Genomic DNA, 19,228 nt, shown 5'->3' on the forward strand with positions numbered 1-19,228 from the left:
ATAGTTCACAGAATCCCCCAACCAGCATGGGTTGGGGAATTCTCTGTTAGTTGCAGTCCAAAAACAACGTTTGGGCAGAAGGCCAATAGTTGTATTTATCTTAGGCTGCAATTCATGAACCTTGAGCCAAACAAAACTTGTTAGTGCCATGGGACTCTAGGTTGTTTTTCAACAACAAACTAATGACCTCATACACACACATACAAAAATAAATGGTGCAGAAGGTAATTGTGATCTGCTGGTATATCTATTACCTGAAATAGATCAGCAAGGATTTCTGACTTTTAGATGTCTTAACAGTAGCAGGAGGGGAATCGCTTGCCTCCCCTATGGTCATATTTTTTTTGTTTTGTTTTGTTTTTATTTATATACCGCTATTCCAAAGATCATAGCAGTGAACAGCAAGTAAGCTAATTTGCCCCCAACAGTCTGGGTACTCATTTTAGCGACCTCGGAAGGATGCAAGCCTGGGTCGAGCTTGGGCCCTTTTGCTGGTCTTGAACTCGCAACCTTGTGGTTTCGAGTGAATGGCTGCAGTACAGGCATTTAACCACTGCGCCACCAGGGCTCCTTGAGAAGAAGACAGCTGTGGTGAGTAGATTTTGTAGGAAAGGACTAAGCTCTGTTCGGTTCTGCTGCTTAAATTGTTGGCCACAGAAGACTTTCATTCTAAAGCTCTTTTGCTCTCAAGGTGGGTTTTTTTTAAGCACATAGTAAATTCTGCAGATTTGAACTTGTCTGAGGCCCAGTTGAGTTACCCTTCTGGACAGCACAGAGAGAAATGTAGATGGTAGAAAGAAGCATTAACGTCTCCCATACAACTCCCCATTCATAAACAGATATGTCTTACCCACAGATCAGTCCATGTGTGTCACATAGCGTATCACAAATGCAAAGGACTGGTGCTAATGTAGAAAATATCCTCCATAATAACCTCAATTGTCTTGATTTGACAGGCAAAGTCATTCTTTCCCATCCCACTTTCTCAGCAGCTTTTAAAGCGTTCCAGTTTCTCTCTGCTCTTGCCACTTTCCCCTTTGTCCTCAGCTGCTGCAAACGATGTACAAAGGGCAAAAATCAGTAACTCAGAAGGATGGAAGGAGAGGAGTATTGCCCCTCCCTGTAGACTCCGGCAAAAGCAAAAAGCTGCAGCCTGTCCTAGTTCTTCTGTACTCCCCTGATTAATCACTTTGATATTTTGATCACACTCTGATGTTGCTTGGCCACATGCTTCCAAGTTTTCATCTATGAAACCTTGGAGAATATGCAGTAGTGCCGTATCACTCATGCGAGCAAGCCAAACCACACACTACTAAGGAAAGCAAATACCTCCCGGCTTTTCATTTCTATAGCACTGTCCTGAAGAAAGATTCCTTCCTTAATCCCTAAGGCAGTGATGAGTCAGTTCCTGAACATGAACAAGCCCATCTGCTGATTCATCCTGTAGAAATGTTATTGAAACCCATTGAGTGTTTTGTCTCTAGCTGTGGGAGTCCCTCATGCTCTCGAACCTGTGCAGAAGTAAAGGGACCTAACTAACTAAGGATTCTTGACCTCAGTGAGTTGCTGCAGCTAAGTCCTCAACTGACACAGATGCTTAAGTATTGCAACTTTGCTCGCTTGCAAAATGCAAACAGACCCAAACATTGGTCTGCTTTATATAATGAATCTGGGGAAACTGAACTAATTATGCAGCCATCTGTTGAAGGCTTAAACAGTTTTCTCTAAATCTGTTCCAAATTAGACTGGCCCTCATTGTGTGGCCAAAAGAGCACTCAAAAGGACCCAAGAAAACTTAAGCATTTTGCTCTGTTTTAGCCCTTTGGGGGCTCCTTTTGCAGTATAGGTATTTCACAATTTCATCTACAAACGGAGATAGGAAAATACTGATCAAGTTCAAAATGCAAACCCAATAACAGTGAGCTTTGAAACTTAATTTAGACCTTCAAGTTTCCATCTCTTCCATCATCACACCTTTGTGTATTCGGAGAGTTGTGATGCAAAAGAAACCCTTTTCAAATCTCATTTTTTTATTATTAATATTTGTTTGTTTCTTCAACAAACTGCCTCCCTTTACGTTAAATTCCTCAATAGGTTCTTAAGGGCCACTCAAAGGAACATGGAATCAGAAAACTGGAAGGGATAACAATGGCCATGTATTCCTTGCCACAGAGGAATGCATAACTAAAGCACTCTCAAAAGATGACCATCCATCTGTTAAAAGACCTCCAAAGAGGTAAAGTCCACCACAATCCATTCCATTTTCAAACAGCTTTCACTGCCAGGAAGTCCTTCCTGATGTTTAGGTGGAATCACTTTTTGAGATTTGAATTTGAATCCATTGTTGTTTCATGTAATAATCTCTGCAGCAGCTGAAAGCAAACTCATCTTCCATCACTTACATGCAATCTCTTCAGATACTTAAATACATTATGTTATTGCTCTATCTCTTCTCCAAACTTCTTCATACTCAGTACCCTAAGCAATCCCGGGGCATGTCAACATGGGCCATTTACACAGATTTTCCCATCACTCTGACCACACGATGCAGGGCCAAAGCCTCGATTTGAGTGTGGACTGTATTCATTTGCAAAGTCCAGTTCATGAAATCTGGGCCATCCTTTCCTTAAATTAAATTTGTAAAAACTTACCAGGGAAATCCAGAGCAAGAGGAAAGTTTTTAAAAATTGCTCCACTCCAAAATTTTACTCCAGAGTGAAGTTGGCTTGCTGTTTACATGTGCATTCTGCTGTGCTGCCTAGCACTGCTGCCACTTCTGGTGCAAGTTGCTGTCACTGAGATCACAGCAAGGTGCCCAGCCATGTGATTGACAATGGGTGCCTCATTCTTTATCTCAGAAGAAGCAACTTGTGCCAGTGGCAGAGGGCATTGGGATGCACATATAGATACAGTGGGCAGTGGGACACCCAGCATTGTTCCGGAGGGCAGAGATAAAGGAGTAGCTTGGGGCAGATCTGGCACCAGAATTCTCCAGTAGCAGCCCAGAGTATTCTGGCCAGTGTAGATGCACCCTCTGATAGTGACTGGTTTCCAGACTTTTGATCATCTTGGTCACCCTCCTCTGAACATGTTCCAGTTTGTCAAAATCCTCCTTGAACTTTGGTGCCCAGAACTGAACACACTATTCCATAGAGGTCAGACCAAAATACTATACTATAGGTGATTTAAAGTCTACTATTAAGAATCTTTAAAAATTTTGCTACTGACCAAAAATACTGTATATACTAATGTATAGGTCTAAATATTTTAGTCAAAAATTGACCCCAAAAAACCTGAGTTGTCTTATCCATGAGTCAATGTAAGTACTGTATTTAAACTCTTATTTGAAAAAAAGAACAATCCCGATCATAGGCAAGAGTGTAATTTGTCCTAGAAGCACCAACACACGCACGCGCGCGCGCGCGCGCACACACACACATACCATTCTCTCATCCATCCACTCTTTAGTATGAGCACAAACAGTTATGCCTGCTGGGATTTTGTAAGTTCTTTGGCATCTATTTTCTTTGCTTTGTCCTTTATATCCTTTGTTGCATACCCCTAAGTTTTACCCTCAACGTATCCACGGGTTATATCAAAATCCATACTTTTGGCCCCAAAATCTTCCCTCAACTTATATATGAGGCTGACTTATAGTCAAGTATATATGGTACATTGATCTCCATCAAAAGTAAGCAACCATTTCTAATCTCCTTCAGGTGATTATCTTTTGGCATACTCTGTTTCCCCTGGAACTGTGTAAATTTTTATTTTGGCTTGTTTACCTCATAAACCATATATCGTTGATTTTATATGAATAACAGTAAATTGTAATACCAAACTGGAAGATACTCTGATAAATATGTTCAGCTCTTGTCATAAAGCCAGTGAACTTATTTTTGCTCCAACAACTAATGTTCATTAATGTTCATTAATGCCCAGAGGCTGGCCAAGTGTGAATAATCCCCCAAACTCATGACGGCTGCTGTTCTATTTGGCACTGTTTGGGCCTTCACTGGAATAATTTGTCTGGTTTGGGTCACTGCATTCTAAGGAGAATGAAGATGTCGAATAGAGAAGAGCAATTGAAGGTCTGGAACATTTGAGAAAAAGGCAAGAGATATACCCATCATATGCTTAAAGTTGTTTAAGAAAGTACATAATGGATTTCTAGTCTTTTCTAAATGAAGCCAGCATGGTGTTGTGGTTTGAGTATTGGACTAGAACTTGGATCAAGTATGGAATTGTCCAAGCCATAGTATTTCCCATAAACATGTACAGAAGTGTACAGGCAGGCAGTACAGACATTGAAAAAAGTAGATGGGGGGGGGAATCAACTCCTTTGAGATGGCGTCCTGGAGAAGAGTGCTGAGGATACCATGGACAGCCAAAAAGAACCCCCCCCCCCCAAAAAAAAGAAAAGGTCCTGGAACAGATCTAACCAGACCTCTCCCTTGAAGCCAAAGTGATGAAACTGAGGCTGTCACACTTTGGCCACATCATGAGATGTCCTGACTCATTTGAAAAGGCAATATGTTAGAAAAGGTGGAGACAGGAGAAAAAGAGGGAGACCACTCACCAGACAGCTATACTCAGGCAGGTCCTGAGTATGAATCTACAAGACTTAAGCAAAGGAGTGGAGGACAGAGGGGCTTGGAGATGTCTCACCACAGGATCACTATGAGTTGGGGCCAGTTTAGTTAACAACAAGAACCAACTAAATTATTCTATGTCTGTGATGCTTTCCGTGAGTTAGCCTTGCTGGTGCAGTGGTTAAATGCTGGCACTGCAGCCACTCACAGCCACAAGGTTGTGAGTTCGATCCCAGACAGGGCTCCAAGGTCCACTCAACCCTCCATCCTTTCCTAGGTTAGTAAAATGAGTACCCCACTTGTTGGAGGCAATTGGCTTACACATTGTAAATTAAGATATAGCGATGTTACTCTGTAGAATCAGTACGTAAAAAGATCTTGTAGCACCTTTGAGTCTAACTGAAAGAAAGAAATTGGCAGCATGAGCTTTCATAGACTGAAGTCTGCTTCCTCAGATGCAGAAACTGCCTCGATAGGTTCACCCTAATAAAAAAATAAAAAACAGTCATTTTGCTTTGTTTCAAATATACATGTGTATTTAAGGCAATAAGAGGCAGTTATGAGTGCACAAGGCAGGCAATAAGGGATAAAGATGCTAGTTAAATGAGCATTGGACTACATCTGAATGTTTCTTTGGTAAGAATGAACCAATGCTATGCCTGTTAAATAAGGAAGGATGGAAAGGGAGAAATACCACTTCCGTCCCTTCAGGGATGCAGCCGGGGGGGGGGGGGTCTTGGGGTCCGGACCCCCCTCCTTCTATTAGAAAAATGAATGGTGTATGCTGCTGCGCCACCGCACTCAAGCCCCATTATAATGGAGGCACTTAGTTTGGACCCCCCCTTCCTAAAATCCCAGCTATGTCCCTGGTCCCTCCATCTCCATCTCTGGACCTCTCCCAACCAATTCTCAGGTACTGGAGGAGAGGTTTTAACATTGGATTGGAAAAAAAGGGAGAGAGAGAGAGAAAGGAAGGAAGGAAGGAAGCAAATGGATTTAAATGAACAGTTGTTTCCATAGGAAGCAAAGGCTTGCAAAACGGAGCAGAGAGAGAAGCAAGTGGATTTAAATGAGTTTTCCAATAGGAAGCAAAGGCCTGTCAAATGGACTGGAGGGGGAAGGAATTGGTGTTCAGTGGAGATTGGGGCATCAGATAACAAGGTCAATGCAATTTTAGGCTGCATCAATAGAATTATAGTGTCTAGATCAAGGGAAGTAATAGTCCCACTCTACTCTGCTTTGGTCAGGCCCCACCTGGAATATTGTGTCCAGTTCTGGGCACCACAATTCAGAAAGGACATTGAGAAACGAGCATGTCCAAAGGAGGGCGACTAAAATGGTGAAGGGTCTGGAAACCATGCCCTATGAGGAACGCCTTAGGGAGCTGGGGATGTTTAGTCTGGAGAAGAGAAGGTTAAGAGGTGATATGATAGCCCTGTTTAAATATTTGAAGGGATGTCATATTGAGGGTGGAGCAAGCTTGTTTTCTGCTGCTCCAGAGAACAGGACCTGGAGCAATGGATGCAAGCTACAGGAAAGGAAATTCCACCTCAACATTAGGAGGAACTTCCTGATAGTAAGGGCTGTTCAACAGTGGAACAAACTCCCTTGGAGTGTAGTGGAGTCTCCTTCTTTGGAGGTCTTTAAGCAGAGGCCGGATGGTCATCTGTCAGGGATGCTTTGATTTAGATTTCCTGCATGGCAAGAGGTTGGACTGGATGGCCCTTGTAGTGTCTTCCAACTCTATGATTCTATGAGAACCTGTTATTAGCCGCCCTGCTCAGGTTTTGCAAACTAAAGAATGTGGCTTCCTTGACATGTAACAGGGCGCTGCCATTTTGACATCCAGTCGATCTGTAACAATGGCGGGATACAGACTGCCCAAAGCGGGCAGTCTCCTGCCGCTCTAGTTTGCTCCGCAGGAAAGCCGCAGCCTCCAGACCACGGGACTTCCCTGCAGAGCGAAAAGAACCCTTAAAAGACGGGTTCTTTATGTGGTGCGCTTGTGATGCCGCAATGCACCAATGGTGCACTTGCGATGTCACAAGCGTGCCAGGACATGCAGACGCTAGGAGTCTGTCACGTCAAAATGGCGGTGCCCACGTAGACAGGGCGCTGCCATTTTGATGTCCTGGCGACATACTAGGGTTAGGGAGCGTCTAAAAACTACACTCCCGGGCAATATTAGTACATCGTCAGGACGTACTCAAAGGCCCATGTAAACAGGGCCATAGTCTTCCTGATTTATTCCTAGTTCTTCCTAATGGTAAGAGCTGTTTGACAGTAGAATACGGATTCTCCTTCTTTCGAGGCTTTTAAACAGAGACTGGATGGCCATTTGTTGGGAGTGCTTTGTTTGGGTCTTCCTGCATGGCAGAATGGGTTGGACTGGATGTCCCTTGAGATCTCTCCCAACTCTATGATTCCTTGATTCCTCTTTTCCTAAAACCTTGCAGTTTACAAGGCTTGATGAAACAATTCAAAATGAGACATGGTGATGAATGGGGAAGTCAATGGCAACCCCCCTCTGAGTAAATCTTGCCAAAAAAAAAACCCATTATAGGTTTCCCCTTAGGGTTGCCATAAGTCAGAAATGACTTGGAGGCACACAACAACAAATGAACAGGACATATTGTACCTTACGGCAAATATTTATGTCTAGTCCTGAAGTAAGCTGAGGAAAGTGGGAGAGGGTGAAAGAAACTGGAACAATTTAAAAGTAGCTGAAACAGAGGGATAACAGAGGATTAATCAGGACTGTCCTTGCCAAACTAGGTCAGTTGGAAGATATGCTATGGTGATTCTATCTTAGAGTTTTCTTAGCAAGATTTATTTAAGAAATTTATTTGGAGGAGGTTTGCCATTGCCTTCCTCTTGGGCTGAGAGAGCATAACTTGTCCAAGATTACACAGTGGGTTTCTGTGGCCGAGCAGAGATATAAATCCTGGTTTCCCAGAGTCTTCAAGCACCACTCAAACCACTACACTATACTGGCTCTCTTAAGGGTATTTTGCAACTTTAAATTGGGGTAAGGATGGGGTGGACATAACTGGTGTTTGTCCTTCAGGCAGCAAAATATATTGGACAAACAGTGATGGCTGAATCAATAAATTCCTGACTGGTCCAAATATAATGTAATATAAAGTCTCCATTGGAAAGAGCAAAATTTGACCAGAAACCAAAAGATGATTTGTGTGATTGTTTGTTTGAGAAATGGAAGTGGTTCAAATAAACACATACTTGTACAGTGCTCCAGCTCCCTACTCCAGTCATATAAATGGAGGGTTTATATAAATTCAACCTTGATAATGAGGAAATTGAAATAGTGAAAAAGTTCCTGCACCTTGGATCAAACACTGATCAGAATGGGGACTGCAGTCAAGAGATCAAAAGAAGATTAGGAATATATTCCCCATTGCCATGTACGGATGTGAGAGCTGGACAGTGGAGAAAGCAGATAGGAAGAAAATCAATTCATTTGAGATGTGCTGCTGGAGAAGAGTACCAAGAATACCACGGACAGTCAACAAACAATTGCATCCCAAAACAAATCAAGCCTGAACTTGTGGGTTATTTGGGCTATGTGGCAAGGTTCTAGAGGAGTTTATTCCTGATGATTCATCAGCATCTGTGGCTGGCATCTTCAGATAACCCACAAAAAACTATGGATGCTGGCCATGAAAGCCTTCAGTTTCACAAGCCGGAACTCTCCCTGGAAGCCAAGATGACTAAATTGAGGCTGTTGTACTTCAGACACATCATGACAAAGCACAACTTGTTAGGAAAGACAGTGATGCTGGAGAAGATAGAGAGCAATAGAAAGAGAGGAGGGGCACATACCAGATGGATAGACTCATCATAATAATAATAATAAAATTTATATTTTCCCACCTCTCCCAGTCGAGGCGGGATTACAGCCAGTATCCAATCAATGATACATCATAGATTTGATACTGGCTGTAATCCCGCCTCGATCCATGGGGAGAGGCGAGAGAAAATATAAATAAAATTATTTATTATTATATTATTATTATTATTATTATTATTTTATTATTATTATTGATATAAGGGAAACTGTGGCCCAGTACAGACTGCTGGTTTTCGTGGCATGGGGCCAATTTTAGGTTCTCGGAGAGGGTACATCTACATGCTCCTAGCACGTGTGGATGGTGCCATCTTTACGCAGTGCCATCCATATGACACGTGCATACATGACACAAGTGCAGTGCAGTGTCCGCACCTCTGGGCGCCATGCTGTCATGGATGCATCACAGTGCACCAATGACGCACTGATGATGGCATCCCCGCATTTTGGTCCTGAGGGACACCGCGCATTTTGCCTGCTGCGGCATCCCTCCAGAGGAAAACCAGATGTCTGCAGCCTGGACTTTCAAGGAGGTATGTACCAGGCCCAGAGGCCTAAGCCTACAGGACCTGAGCCAAGAAGTAGAAGATAGGAGATCTTGGAGACATCTCATTCACAAGGATCATCATGAGTGGAGGTTGATTCGAAGGCAGCTAACAAAAAACGGGTTTGATGAAATGAACTGTGATATAGTGATCTGAGTGTTGGACTAACACCTTTGGAGACTATGGTTTAAGTCCCCCATAGAAACTCACTGGGTGGCCTTGGGTAAGTCACACATTCTCAGCCTCCTAGGAAGACAAAGGCAAAAACAACAATCCCTGAACAAATCTTGCCAAGAAACCCCTGTGATAGGTTTGCCTTAAGGTCACCATGAGTCGGAAACAACTGGAAGGTACACAACAACAGGAACTCAAATTGGTTTGACATGTTTTAGTAGCCTGCTGGCAAAGGTCTTGACAGATCTGTTTGACTACAAACAACAGCAGGAGACGGGATTTGTGTGTATACCATGCGTAACTTTGCCTTTGTTGTCCCACAGTCAGTCCTCTCCCAGTCATTGGGTACCCATGCAGATTTTGCCATCATTTTGGGTTTTCAAATCTGCCCCCTCCTTGCCACCAAAGGAAAGCAAAGAGTCCTCCTTAATCAGGCAGGAAGCCAATAATAGATTTAACTTTTTAAAAATTCTGCTGCAGATAACTGAACCCAACCGGGGTCGCAATGTGATTCTCAGATGTAGTATATGCATCGTAAGCTGAAAGGGTGGGAGTTGGGCTGTCAAACTGCCTTAACTTAATTGGAAACACATGTCTGTGTGTCCCCTCCTCCTCCACTCTGGCCCTCAAGGCTGGGGAATTTTTTTGTCTGCTTCTTTGCAGCTCAGAATCTGGGGAACTTAACATTTCTGCAAACACCATGCTGGGACGAAGCACAGGCCTTCAAAGTATCTGCCTTCTTCTCCTCTTACCTGTCTCAGCCAGCTCTTGTCCTAGCCGCTGCTTATGTTTTAGGACTACAGTAAGATGTATGCATCTGAGGCTGGAAACTATCCCTGAGGTCCCACCGCAGACAAATATCCTGTAAGTAGCAGCTTTATTGGAATTTTTCCCCCAAGAAATCTCTGTGTTAGTCCATTACAACAGAAAAAGAAAAGAGGGCAGAAGGAGGAATCTTTGCAGCACCTTTAAAGCTGATTTCAGCCTGGGGGGTTTATGCATTTCAGTCTACATTTGTGGAGGTGCAGTGGATATAATATTAAAGCTACAGTATTTAAGCACAGTTGTACAGTTGTGAGGTGGGGCAGGGTGTAATAGGATAGAGAAAGATGTAGATTGTGACCCCTGCCATAAACCTCAGAATTGTGTGAGATGATGCAGGTCTATCAAGTTGGTTTATTCGTTCTGAAGTGAGAAAGCAATAAAACCCACTACTTCATGTTTTGTGCCTACCAGATATTTTGGACTTATGGTGACCCTAAGCAAACCTATAATGGGATTTTCTTGGCAAGATTCATTCATTGTCTTCCTCCGAGGTTGAGAAAGTATAACTTGATAGTTTTTTGTGGGGTTTTCGGGCTATGTGGCCATGTTCTGGAAGAGTTTATTCTTGACGTTTTACCAGCATCTGTGCCTGGCATCTTTAGAGAAGGCTGGCATGGAAGTGGTGAAATGTCAGGAATAAACTCTTCCAGAAGACAGCCATATAGCCTGAAAAACCTACAAAAAACTATGGATGCCAACCGTGAAAGCCTTTGGCTTCACAGTATAACTTGAGTTTCCAATGCCAAGCAGGGATTTGAACCATGCCTTCCAGCATCCTAGTCCAAAACTCAAATCACTACATCACATGGGCTGTCTCAAAAATTCACAATAAGGATGGGATTTGAACTCAAGCATGCAGAGCTCTGCATGTCCATGAATTTAACCTCTGAGTTGCTTCATCCAAAATCTGGTTACCTGAAAGTCTGAAGTAGAAAAAATTTCTAAGGAGAACTGAGCAGACAGTGTAGAGCACAATGAGTGAACCTATGTAGCTCTGTGGCTAGAAAGTCAGATTTTGAATCCAGAAGTCCTGGGTTCAAGTCTTGCCTCTGCAACCTTTCAGAATTCCTGTCTTAGTTTTACTTCCTTGTCTGTATGACAGGAATGGCAACAACAACCATCATAGAATGAGAATAAAACCAAGCAGACTTGCCATGGCTACAGATATATTCAAAGTTCTGAACCATTTTCCAAATGATGCCATATCTTGACATATCAGGAGAAGACATGACTCACTAAAAAAGACAATGACGAGTACAGTAGAAGGTAGATGGCAGTACAAAAAGAGGAGGACCACATTACAAGTGGACAGAGTCAGTAAAGGAAGCCATGGCTCTGAGTTTGCAAGACATGAGTGGAGCAGATTATGACCAGGGATCTTAGAATCATAGAATCATAGAGTTGGAAGAGACCGCAAGGGCCATCCAGTCCAACCCCCTGCCATGCAGGAAATCCAGATCAAAGCATCGTCGACAGATGGCCATCCAGCCTCTGTTTGAAGACCTCCAAGGAGGGAGACTCCACTACACTCCGAGGAAGTGTGTTCCACTGTGGAACAGCCCTTACTGTCAGGAAATTCCTCCTAATGTTGAGGTGGAATCTCTTTTCCTGTAGCTTGCATCCATTGCTCCGGGTCCTAGTCTCTGGAGCAGCAGAAAACAAGTTTGCTCCCTCCTCAATATGACATCCCTTCAAGTATTTAAATAGGGCTATCATATCACCTCTTAACCTTCTCTTCTCCAGGCTAAACATCCCCAGCTCCCTGAGTCGTTCCTCATAGGGCAAGGTTTCCAGACCTTTCACCATTTTAGTCACCCTCCTTTGGACACGCTCTAGTTTCTCAATGTCCTTTTTGAATTGTGGCGCCCAGAACTGGACACAATATTCCAGGTGGGGCCTGATCAGAGCAGAATATAGTGGCACTATTACTTCCCTGGATCTAGATACGATACTTCTATTGATGCAGCCTAAAATCGCATTGGCCTTGTTAGCTGCCGCATCACACTGTTGACTCATGTTCAACTTGTGGTCTACTTGGACTCCTAGATCCCTTTCACATGTTGTCTCCTTAAGCCAGGTGTCTCCCATCCTATATCTGTGCATTTCATTTTTTCGCCCTAAGTGCAGTACCTTACATTTCTCCCTGTTGAAGTTCATTCTGTTAGCTCTGGCCCAGCTTTCTAGTCTATTCAGGTCATTTTGAATTTTGATCCTGTCCTCTGGAGTATTAGCTATTCCTCCTACTTTAGTGTCATCTGCAAATTTGATAAGTATTCCCCCAATTTTTTCCTCCAAGTCATTGATAAAGATGTTGAATAGCACTGGGCCCAGGACAGAGCCCTGTGGGACCCCACTGGTTACTTCTCTCCAGGATGAAAAGGTGCCATTGTTGAGCACCCTTTGGGTTCGTCCGGTCATCCAATTACAAATCCACTTAACAGTTGCCTTGTCCAGCCCACATTTTACAAGCTTGTTTGCGAGAATGTCATGGGGAACCCTGTCAAAGGCCTTATTGAAATCAAGATATACTATATCCACAGCATTCCCTTCATCTACCAAGCTGGTAATTTTATCAAAGAAAGAGATTAGATTTGTCTGGCATGACTTGTTTCTCTGAAACCCATGTTGACTTTTTGTGATTATGGCATTGGCTTCTAGATGTTCACAGACTCTCTGTTTAATGATCTGCTCCAGAATCTTTCCTAGTACTGATGTCAGACTAACTGGACGATAATTGTTGGGATCCTCTTTTTTCTCCTTTTTGAAGATGGGGACAACGTTTGCCCTCCTCCAGTCTGCTGGGATCTCTCCTGTTTTGCAGGAGTTTTCAAAGATTATTGCCAATGGCTCCGATATTACATTTGCCAGTTCTTTTAATACCCTTGGATGGAGTTCATCTGGTCCTGGAGACTTAAATTCATTTAGATTAATAAGGTGTTCCTCTACTATCTCTTTACTTATTCTGTACTGAAATGCCCCTATCCTGTCCTCTGCTCTATTATCCTCAGGTTGAGCACCCTTTGCCTTTTCTGAGAAGACTGAGGCAAAGAAGGTGTTGAGTAATTCTGCCTTTTCTCTGTCTTCTGTTAGCATTTTGCCATCTTCTCCACGCAGTGGCCCTACCGTTTCCTTCTTCTTCCTTTTGCTGCGGACATATCCAAAAAAGCCCTTTTTGTTGTTCTTAACCTCTCTAGCAAGCCTGAGTTCATTCTGTGCTTTGGCTTTTCTGACCTTATCTCTACACTTGCTAGCTATTTGTTTGAATTCCTCTTTGGTGATTTCCTCATTTTTCCATTTCTTATACATGTTCCGTTTAAAATTTAGCTGAGCTGAAAGTTCCTTTGTCATCCATCCTGGGTTCTTGCGACATCTCCCATTTTTCTTTCTCACTGGAACTGTTTTAATTTGTGCCTTCAGTATCTCCCTTTTGAGAAACTCCCATCCATCTTGAACTCCCTTCTCTTTTAGTATTCCTGACCATGGGATCGCACCCAGTATTTCTCTAAGTTTACTGAAATCCGCTCTCCTAAAGTCTAGAATGCGTGTCTGACTCTGCCTGGCTTCTCCTTTCCATTGTATAACAAACTCCAGGAGAACATGGTCACTTCCACCTAAGGATCCCACCACTTGCACTTCATTAACCAAGTCATCCTTGTTGGTTAGGATCAGATCTAAAATAGCTGATCCCCTTGTTGCCTCTTCCACCTTTTGGACCATGAAATTGTCTCCGAGGCAAGTGAGGAATTTACTAGACCTTGAGGATCTGGCTGAGTTTGACTTCCAACAAATATCAGGGTAGTTGAAGTCACCCATCACTACTACATCTCTCCTTTCTGAGTGTGTGGTCATCTGTTCTAGAAAGGCATCATCCAATTCCTCTGTCTGACTTGGGGGTCTGTAGTAGACTCCCACCATAACATCCTTGTTGTTTCCCTGCCCTTTAATTTTTATCCAGATGCTCTCCACCTGGCTTCCAGGATTGATGTCCTGGATCTCTTCACTGGTGTAAATATCTCTGACATATAGGGCTATTCCTCCTCCTTTCCTGTTTGGCCTGTTTCTCTTGAAAAGGTTATACCCCTCTATTTCCACATTCCAATCATGAGACTCATCCCACCAGGTTTCAGTGATGCCTATTATATCGTATTTGCTTTGTTGTACCAGGAGTTGAAGTTCATCATGCTTATTTCCCATGCTCTGTGCATTAGTGTAGAGGCATCTAAGACCATGTGTTCCCTTTACTTGCTGCTTGTGCAAGTTCTTTTGCCTCCCACTGTTGGGTCCTTGCACTGTTTGTCTTGTTCCCTCTCTGTCAGTTTGACTATCTTCTCCAGTCTTTTTGCCTTCCAGAATACTGTCTCCCTCCCCCACATAACTCAGTTTAAAGCCCTCCTGATCAAATTCTTGAGGCTATTGGCAAAAATGTTTTTGCCAACTGGCGTGAGATGCAACCCATCCCTTGCCAGAAGTCCCTCCTCATGGAACCGCAACCCATGGTCCAAGAATCCAAATCGTTCTTGGCGGCACCATCTACGGAGCCAGTTATTTACATCCGCTATTTTCTTCTCCCTTCCTTGACCATGCCCTTCGACTGGCAGAAGAGAGGAGATGACAACCTGTGCATCCACCTCTTTCAACTTCCTACCCAAAGCCTCATAATCCCTTATGATATTCTGAAGGCTATGCCTTGCAGTATCATTGGTTCCCATATGAACCAAAAGAAAGGGGTAATGGTCAGTAGGCTTGACCAGTCTTGTCAGCCTCTCTGTCACATCACGGATCTTTGCCCCAGGGAGACAGCACACCTCCCGAGACATCTTGTCAGGCCCACAAACCACTGGTTCAGTGCCTCTCAGCAAAGAGTCCCCGATGACCACTACACGCCTCCTCCGAGGCTTAGCAGCAGCCATTCCCTTTGGTGGAGCTCTCTGGATCCCCTGCTCTGTCCCTGAAGTCTGTCCCTGCTGCTGTTCCTCATCATCCTTGATTGCAGAGAGAGATTGAAATCGATTCTGTAGCTGTAAGCTTACAGAATGCTCCCTGGTTTCCCTACTTCTGTGTGTGACCTTCTTCCAACTATCTACTTCTGTTGTGTGTGAAGTGACCTCCTCTTCCCCAGCAACTTCCTTTGTGTGTTTCCTGTCCAGGACCATCTGGTCCGTTCTGGTCAGGACAACCTCTTCCTCCCTATGATGCTGAAGTGTAGCTACCTGGGCCTCCAGCTGCTGTACTTTCTCTTCTAAGAGGGCTACCAACTTGCACTTGGGGCAGGTAAAGTTCCCCATATCCCTAGGCAAGAAGACAAACATCCCACAGGTGTTGCAGGTGACTGCAGCAGGGCCTTCAGTGTCCATATTGAGAAGTCTTAAGGAAACTCTGAGCAAAACTGTGGGTTTCCCCTGCTAAACACAAGTGTAAAGACCCCCTGATGGCTTGGCCTTTGTCCCCAAACTCTGTCCTTGAGTTCAGTTCACTGGCCTTATAGTTATGTAGACTAGCTCCTTTCAGAGCAAGTCTCTGACTCACTTCCTCTGAGCAGAAGTACTCACAACCCCTTAAGTAAAAGGGAAAAGAAAATGTGGAAAATTAAAGGGCCCCTCTAACAATGTTCCCAGGCAGCTTCTCCAAATCGTCCTTGACTATATAACAATTTTTTAAAAATACTCAGCACTTAAAGGAGAATTAGGCTTCTGTCCACTCCCCCCAAGAGCCACAACAATATCCCAAGGTCTCTCATTCACAGGGCTACCATGAGTTGAAGTTGACCTGATGGCAAATAGGAACAACAAAGGGCCATATGATTATGATTTTCTTGTAGGTTTCCTACTGTACAACCAACACAATCACTTCCCTTGAAATTTTATTGTGGCCAAGTTGTGGCAACTGGGAATACTAAGAAAAGGTTTCATGCAAATGGATGTGCCTTTTGTTAAATTACCAAGTCTTCTTTATTTAATGGGGATCTGTAAATGTAACCAGTAAGGAGGCATATAAAAGTAACACAGTACTGTCAAGGATGCTTTGAATGTGATTTCCTGCATGGCAGGAGGTTGGACTGGATTGCCCTTGTGTTCTCTTCCAACTCTATGATTCTACTCTACTAAACTTTGGTGAGACCTCATCTAGGCACCACAGTTCAAGAATATATCTAGAGAAAGGCAGCTAAGATGGTAAAGGGTCTAGAAATCAAGCCCTACAAGGAATATCTCAGGGATCTGAGTATGTTTAATTCGGAGAAGAGGTGACATGATGGCCATCTTTAAATATGTAAAGAGATAGCATGTAAAAGACAGAGGAAGCTTGTTTTCTGCTGCTTCAGAGACTAGGGCACAAACCAATGGATTCAAATTACAAAACAAAATTTCACCTAAATATTAGAGAGAACTGCTTAAGAGCTGTTTGAAAGTGGAATAGACTGCAGCAGAGGGTGGTGGATCCTGTCCTTCATTGGAGGTTTTCAAACAGAAGTTGCATGGTATCTCTCAAGAGTGCATTACCTGTGTATTCCTGCATGGGAGAGGATTTGGTTAGATGTTCCCTTGAGGTTCCTTCCAGCTCTCTGATTCTATGATATTCATTTCTCCAGACCCTGCTTCTTTCCACATGCTTATGATCAGAGATGTGCTGGCAGCAATCCCTTTTCTGCAAAGTGGGTGGGGTTAAGAGGGAGAGGACAAAACAGGTGATCACTTTAAGTCAAGATATCAAGAGATTTTCCTATCTTCCTCTGTGTGTGTGTGTGTGTGTGTGTGTTTTCTTGCCTGAAGAAGAGGAAATGGTAGAATGGTTTTAAATGTATTGTTTATGTGTTCACTTTTACACTTTGAAAGCAAGCACAAGAACATTTTAAATTCCAATTTGCACTGCTAATATCCTTAATTTTTTTTTGTATGGTAAACTGGTAGGCAGAGTCTGGGGTGAAAAGGAAACCATTTTTATTGCCAGCCTGCAAGAGTAGCATATAAATATGCCTGCCTACTTCAATGTACATAGTGACTGGGTGTGATTTCACTGTGCAGAGGAGCAGCAGCAGAGGGGAGGTGTGTTGGTGGCTGGTGGGGGGAGAGGTTGTCCCTACAGTATTTTCAGTGGAGAATCTCAAAAAAAAGAAAAAGGAAGGAAGTTGCCTTGGCAGTCTGGAGCTGAGAGAGAGATTTGTGAAGGCAGAGCATGAAAGTAGAGGGGGGGGGGCACATTTCTACTGCCTGCCAGCATCCAAGAGAAGAAAAATAGGTACACTTGTTTCCAGCTGAATGGACAAAAGGTCCACAGTATAGTAGTAAGGAAGCCAAATGGGCCAGCCTCTCCCATGGCGCCTGGCGTTGTCAGGCCTTTGCCAAAACTCATTTCTGAAACAGCTGGAGAACACACGTTTCAGTCTACCAAACGGTCTTCCACATGTGCATGGCACCAATGTTATGATGGTGTTTTACATTCCATGCAGTTTTAAGCTATCCAGCTGAGAGCCTGATCTTTTCAGCAACTCAAAATCCTATGCAGACACAGTACAGACTGCATACTCTCCAACTGTCCTGATTTGGCATGGATAGCTCCAATGAATCCTCTGCCATCCCACTTTTTTTTTACTACCTTTCAAACATCCCACCTTTTCTCTCCTCTACCCACTCTCCCCCTTTGTCTTCAGCTGATTTCAGGGGCTGCAAACCAAGATCAAAGAATATCCCCCATGATATTCTTGCAAACAGGCTAATGTGGGCTAGACAATGGGCCTTATCACACATGGAGGGTTTGCAGCTCAGATCCGCAGTCACTCCTGTTCTAGCAACACAAAATGTGATGTTTTTTCACACCAGATACAGAGTCACTCCTGTCTAGCAATGTGAATTCATGTTAAAACGTGATGTTTTATCACACCTGGTTGCCTTTCCGTTGCCCTTCCGAATCGAGGGGGAAGTGGAGTCAGTTCGATTCCAGACAAGTCACATGATGCGGATTCAAGCAAAGCGTAGTGAGTGCACATTGTATTACCACACCAGAGGGTTCAACGATTCGAATCGGCACCCTTACGCATGCTCAGTGGGGTTCTGGACACTGTCCTCCTTCCCTGCCCCCCTCCTTAGCTTACCTTCATCGGGATGAAGGAGCAGTCAGGGGATGATGGGATAGGTCTCAGGGGGTCACTGGGGCCAGGATTGGGATGAAGGAGCAGTTGGGATGATGGGGCAGGTTGCAAGGGGTCACTGGGGCCAGGATCAGGGTGAAGGAGTAGTCAGGGGATGATGGGATAGGTTGCAGTGGGTCACTGGGGACTGGATCGGGGTGAAGGAGCAGGCAGGGGATGGTAGGATGGGTGGCAGGGGGCAGAGAGGACGAGATGGGGTGGAGGAGGAGGGGGGATGAAGGAGCAGGACGCAGGGGGCCAAGGGGGGTGACATTGGAGTGATCTTCCACACCAGACCAATTCGAAGTGCAATCGAAGTGAGCGTAGAAGCAGATTTTGGTGAATTCACTTGTTTCCGAATTCACCAAAATGAGGAGTCAGTGCAGATTGAATGCAGAAGCGCCTCGTAAGAACCCCCCATAGAAGGCAATCACATGAGACAACACATCACGGTTTAGCGTGAATTCGCATTGTTGGACCCGCAGTCACATCGGAATTGAGCTGTAAAAAGCTGCGAAAACCTCTATATGATAAACACCAATGCAACTGTTAGGTCGATTTGTAATTGGTTGACTGGCCAAACACAAAGGGTTCTGTCCTGCAGCCAGTGCTATTCATCATCTTTATTGGTGACTTGGATGAAGAAATAGAGGGCATGCCTATCAAATTTGCAGAGGACACCAAATTAGGATGGATAGCTAATACCCCCAGGAGAATCATAGAACCATAGAATCATAGAGTTGGAAGAGACCACAAGGGCCATCCAGTTCCACACCCTGCCATGCAGGAAATCTCAATCAAAGCATCCCCGACAGATTGCCATCCAGCCTCTTTTTAAAGACCTCTAAGGAAGGAGACTCCACTACACTCCGAGGGAGTTTGTTCTACTGTCAAACATCCCTTACTGTTAGGAAGTTCCTCCTAATGTTGTGTAGGAATCTCTTTTCCTGTAGCTTGCATCCATTGCTCCAGGTCCTGTTCTCTGGAGCAGCATAAAACTAGCTTGCTCCCTCCTCAGTTTGACATCCCTTCACGTATTTAAACAGGGTTATCATATAATAATAATAATAATAATAATAATAATAATAATAATAATAATAATAAT

At 43.8% G+C, this 19,228-nt stretch overlaps 1 protein-coding gene across 1 annotated transcript in view; it reads left to right on the forward strand.

The window, feature by feature from the left end:
- Positions 1 to 539: 539 nt before the first annotated feature.
- The window catches only part of LOC121929369 (peroxidasin homolog), an 80,638-nt gene continuing 61,949 nt past the window's right edge, over positions 540 to 19,228 (forward strand). Inside the window, exons 1-2 of the mRNA XM_042464889.1 lie at positions 540 to 591; positions 9,840 to 10,040. Of these exons, the coding sequence (XP_042320823.1) occupies positions 9,877 to 10,040 (164 nt within the window). The 5' untranslated portion in view covers positions 540 to 591; positions 9,840 to 9,876. The remainder of the gene's footprint in view (positions 592 to 9,839; positions 10,041 to 19,228) is intronic.

This window comes from Sceloporus undulatus, chromosome 4 (genome assembly GCF_019175285.1).
Source record: "Sceloporus undulatus isolate JIND9_A2432 ecotype Alabama chromosome 4, SceUnd_v1.1, whole genome shotgun sequence".
Lineage (NCBI taxonomy): Eukaryota > Metazoa > Chordata > Lepidosauria > Squamata > Phrynosomatidae > Sceloporus > Sceloporus undulatus.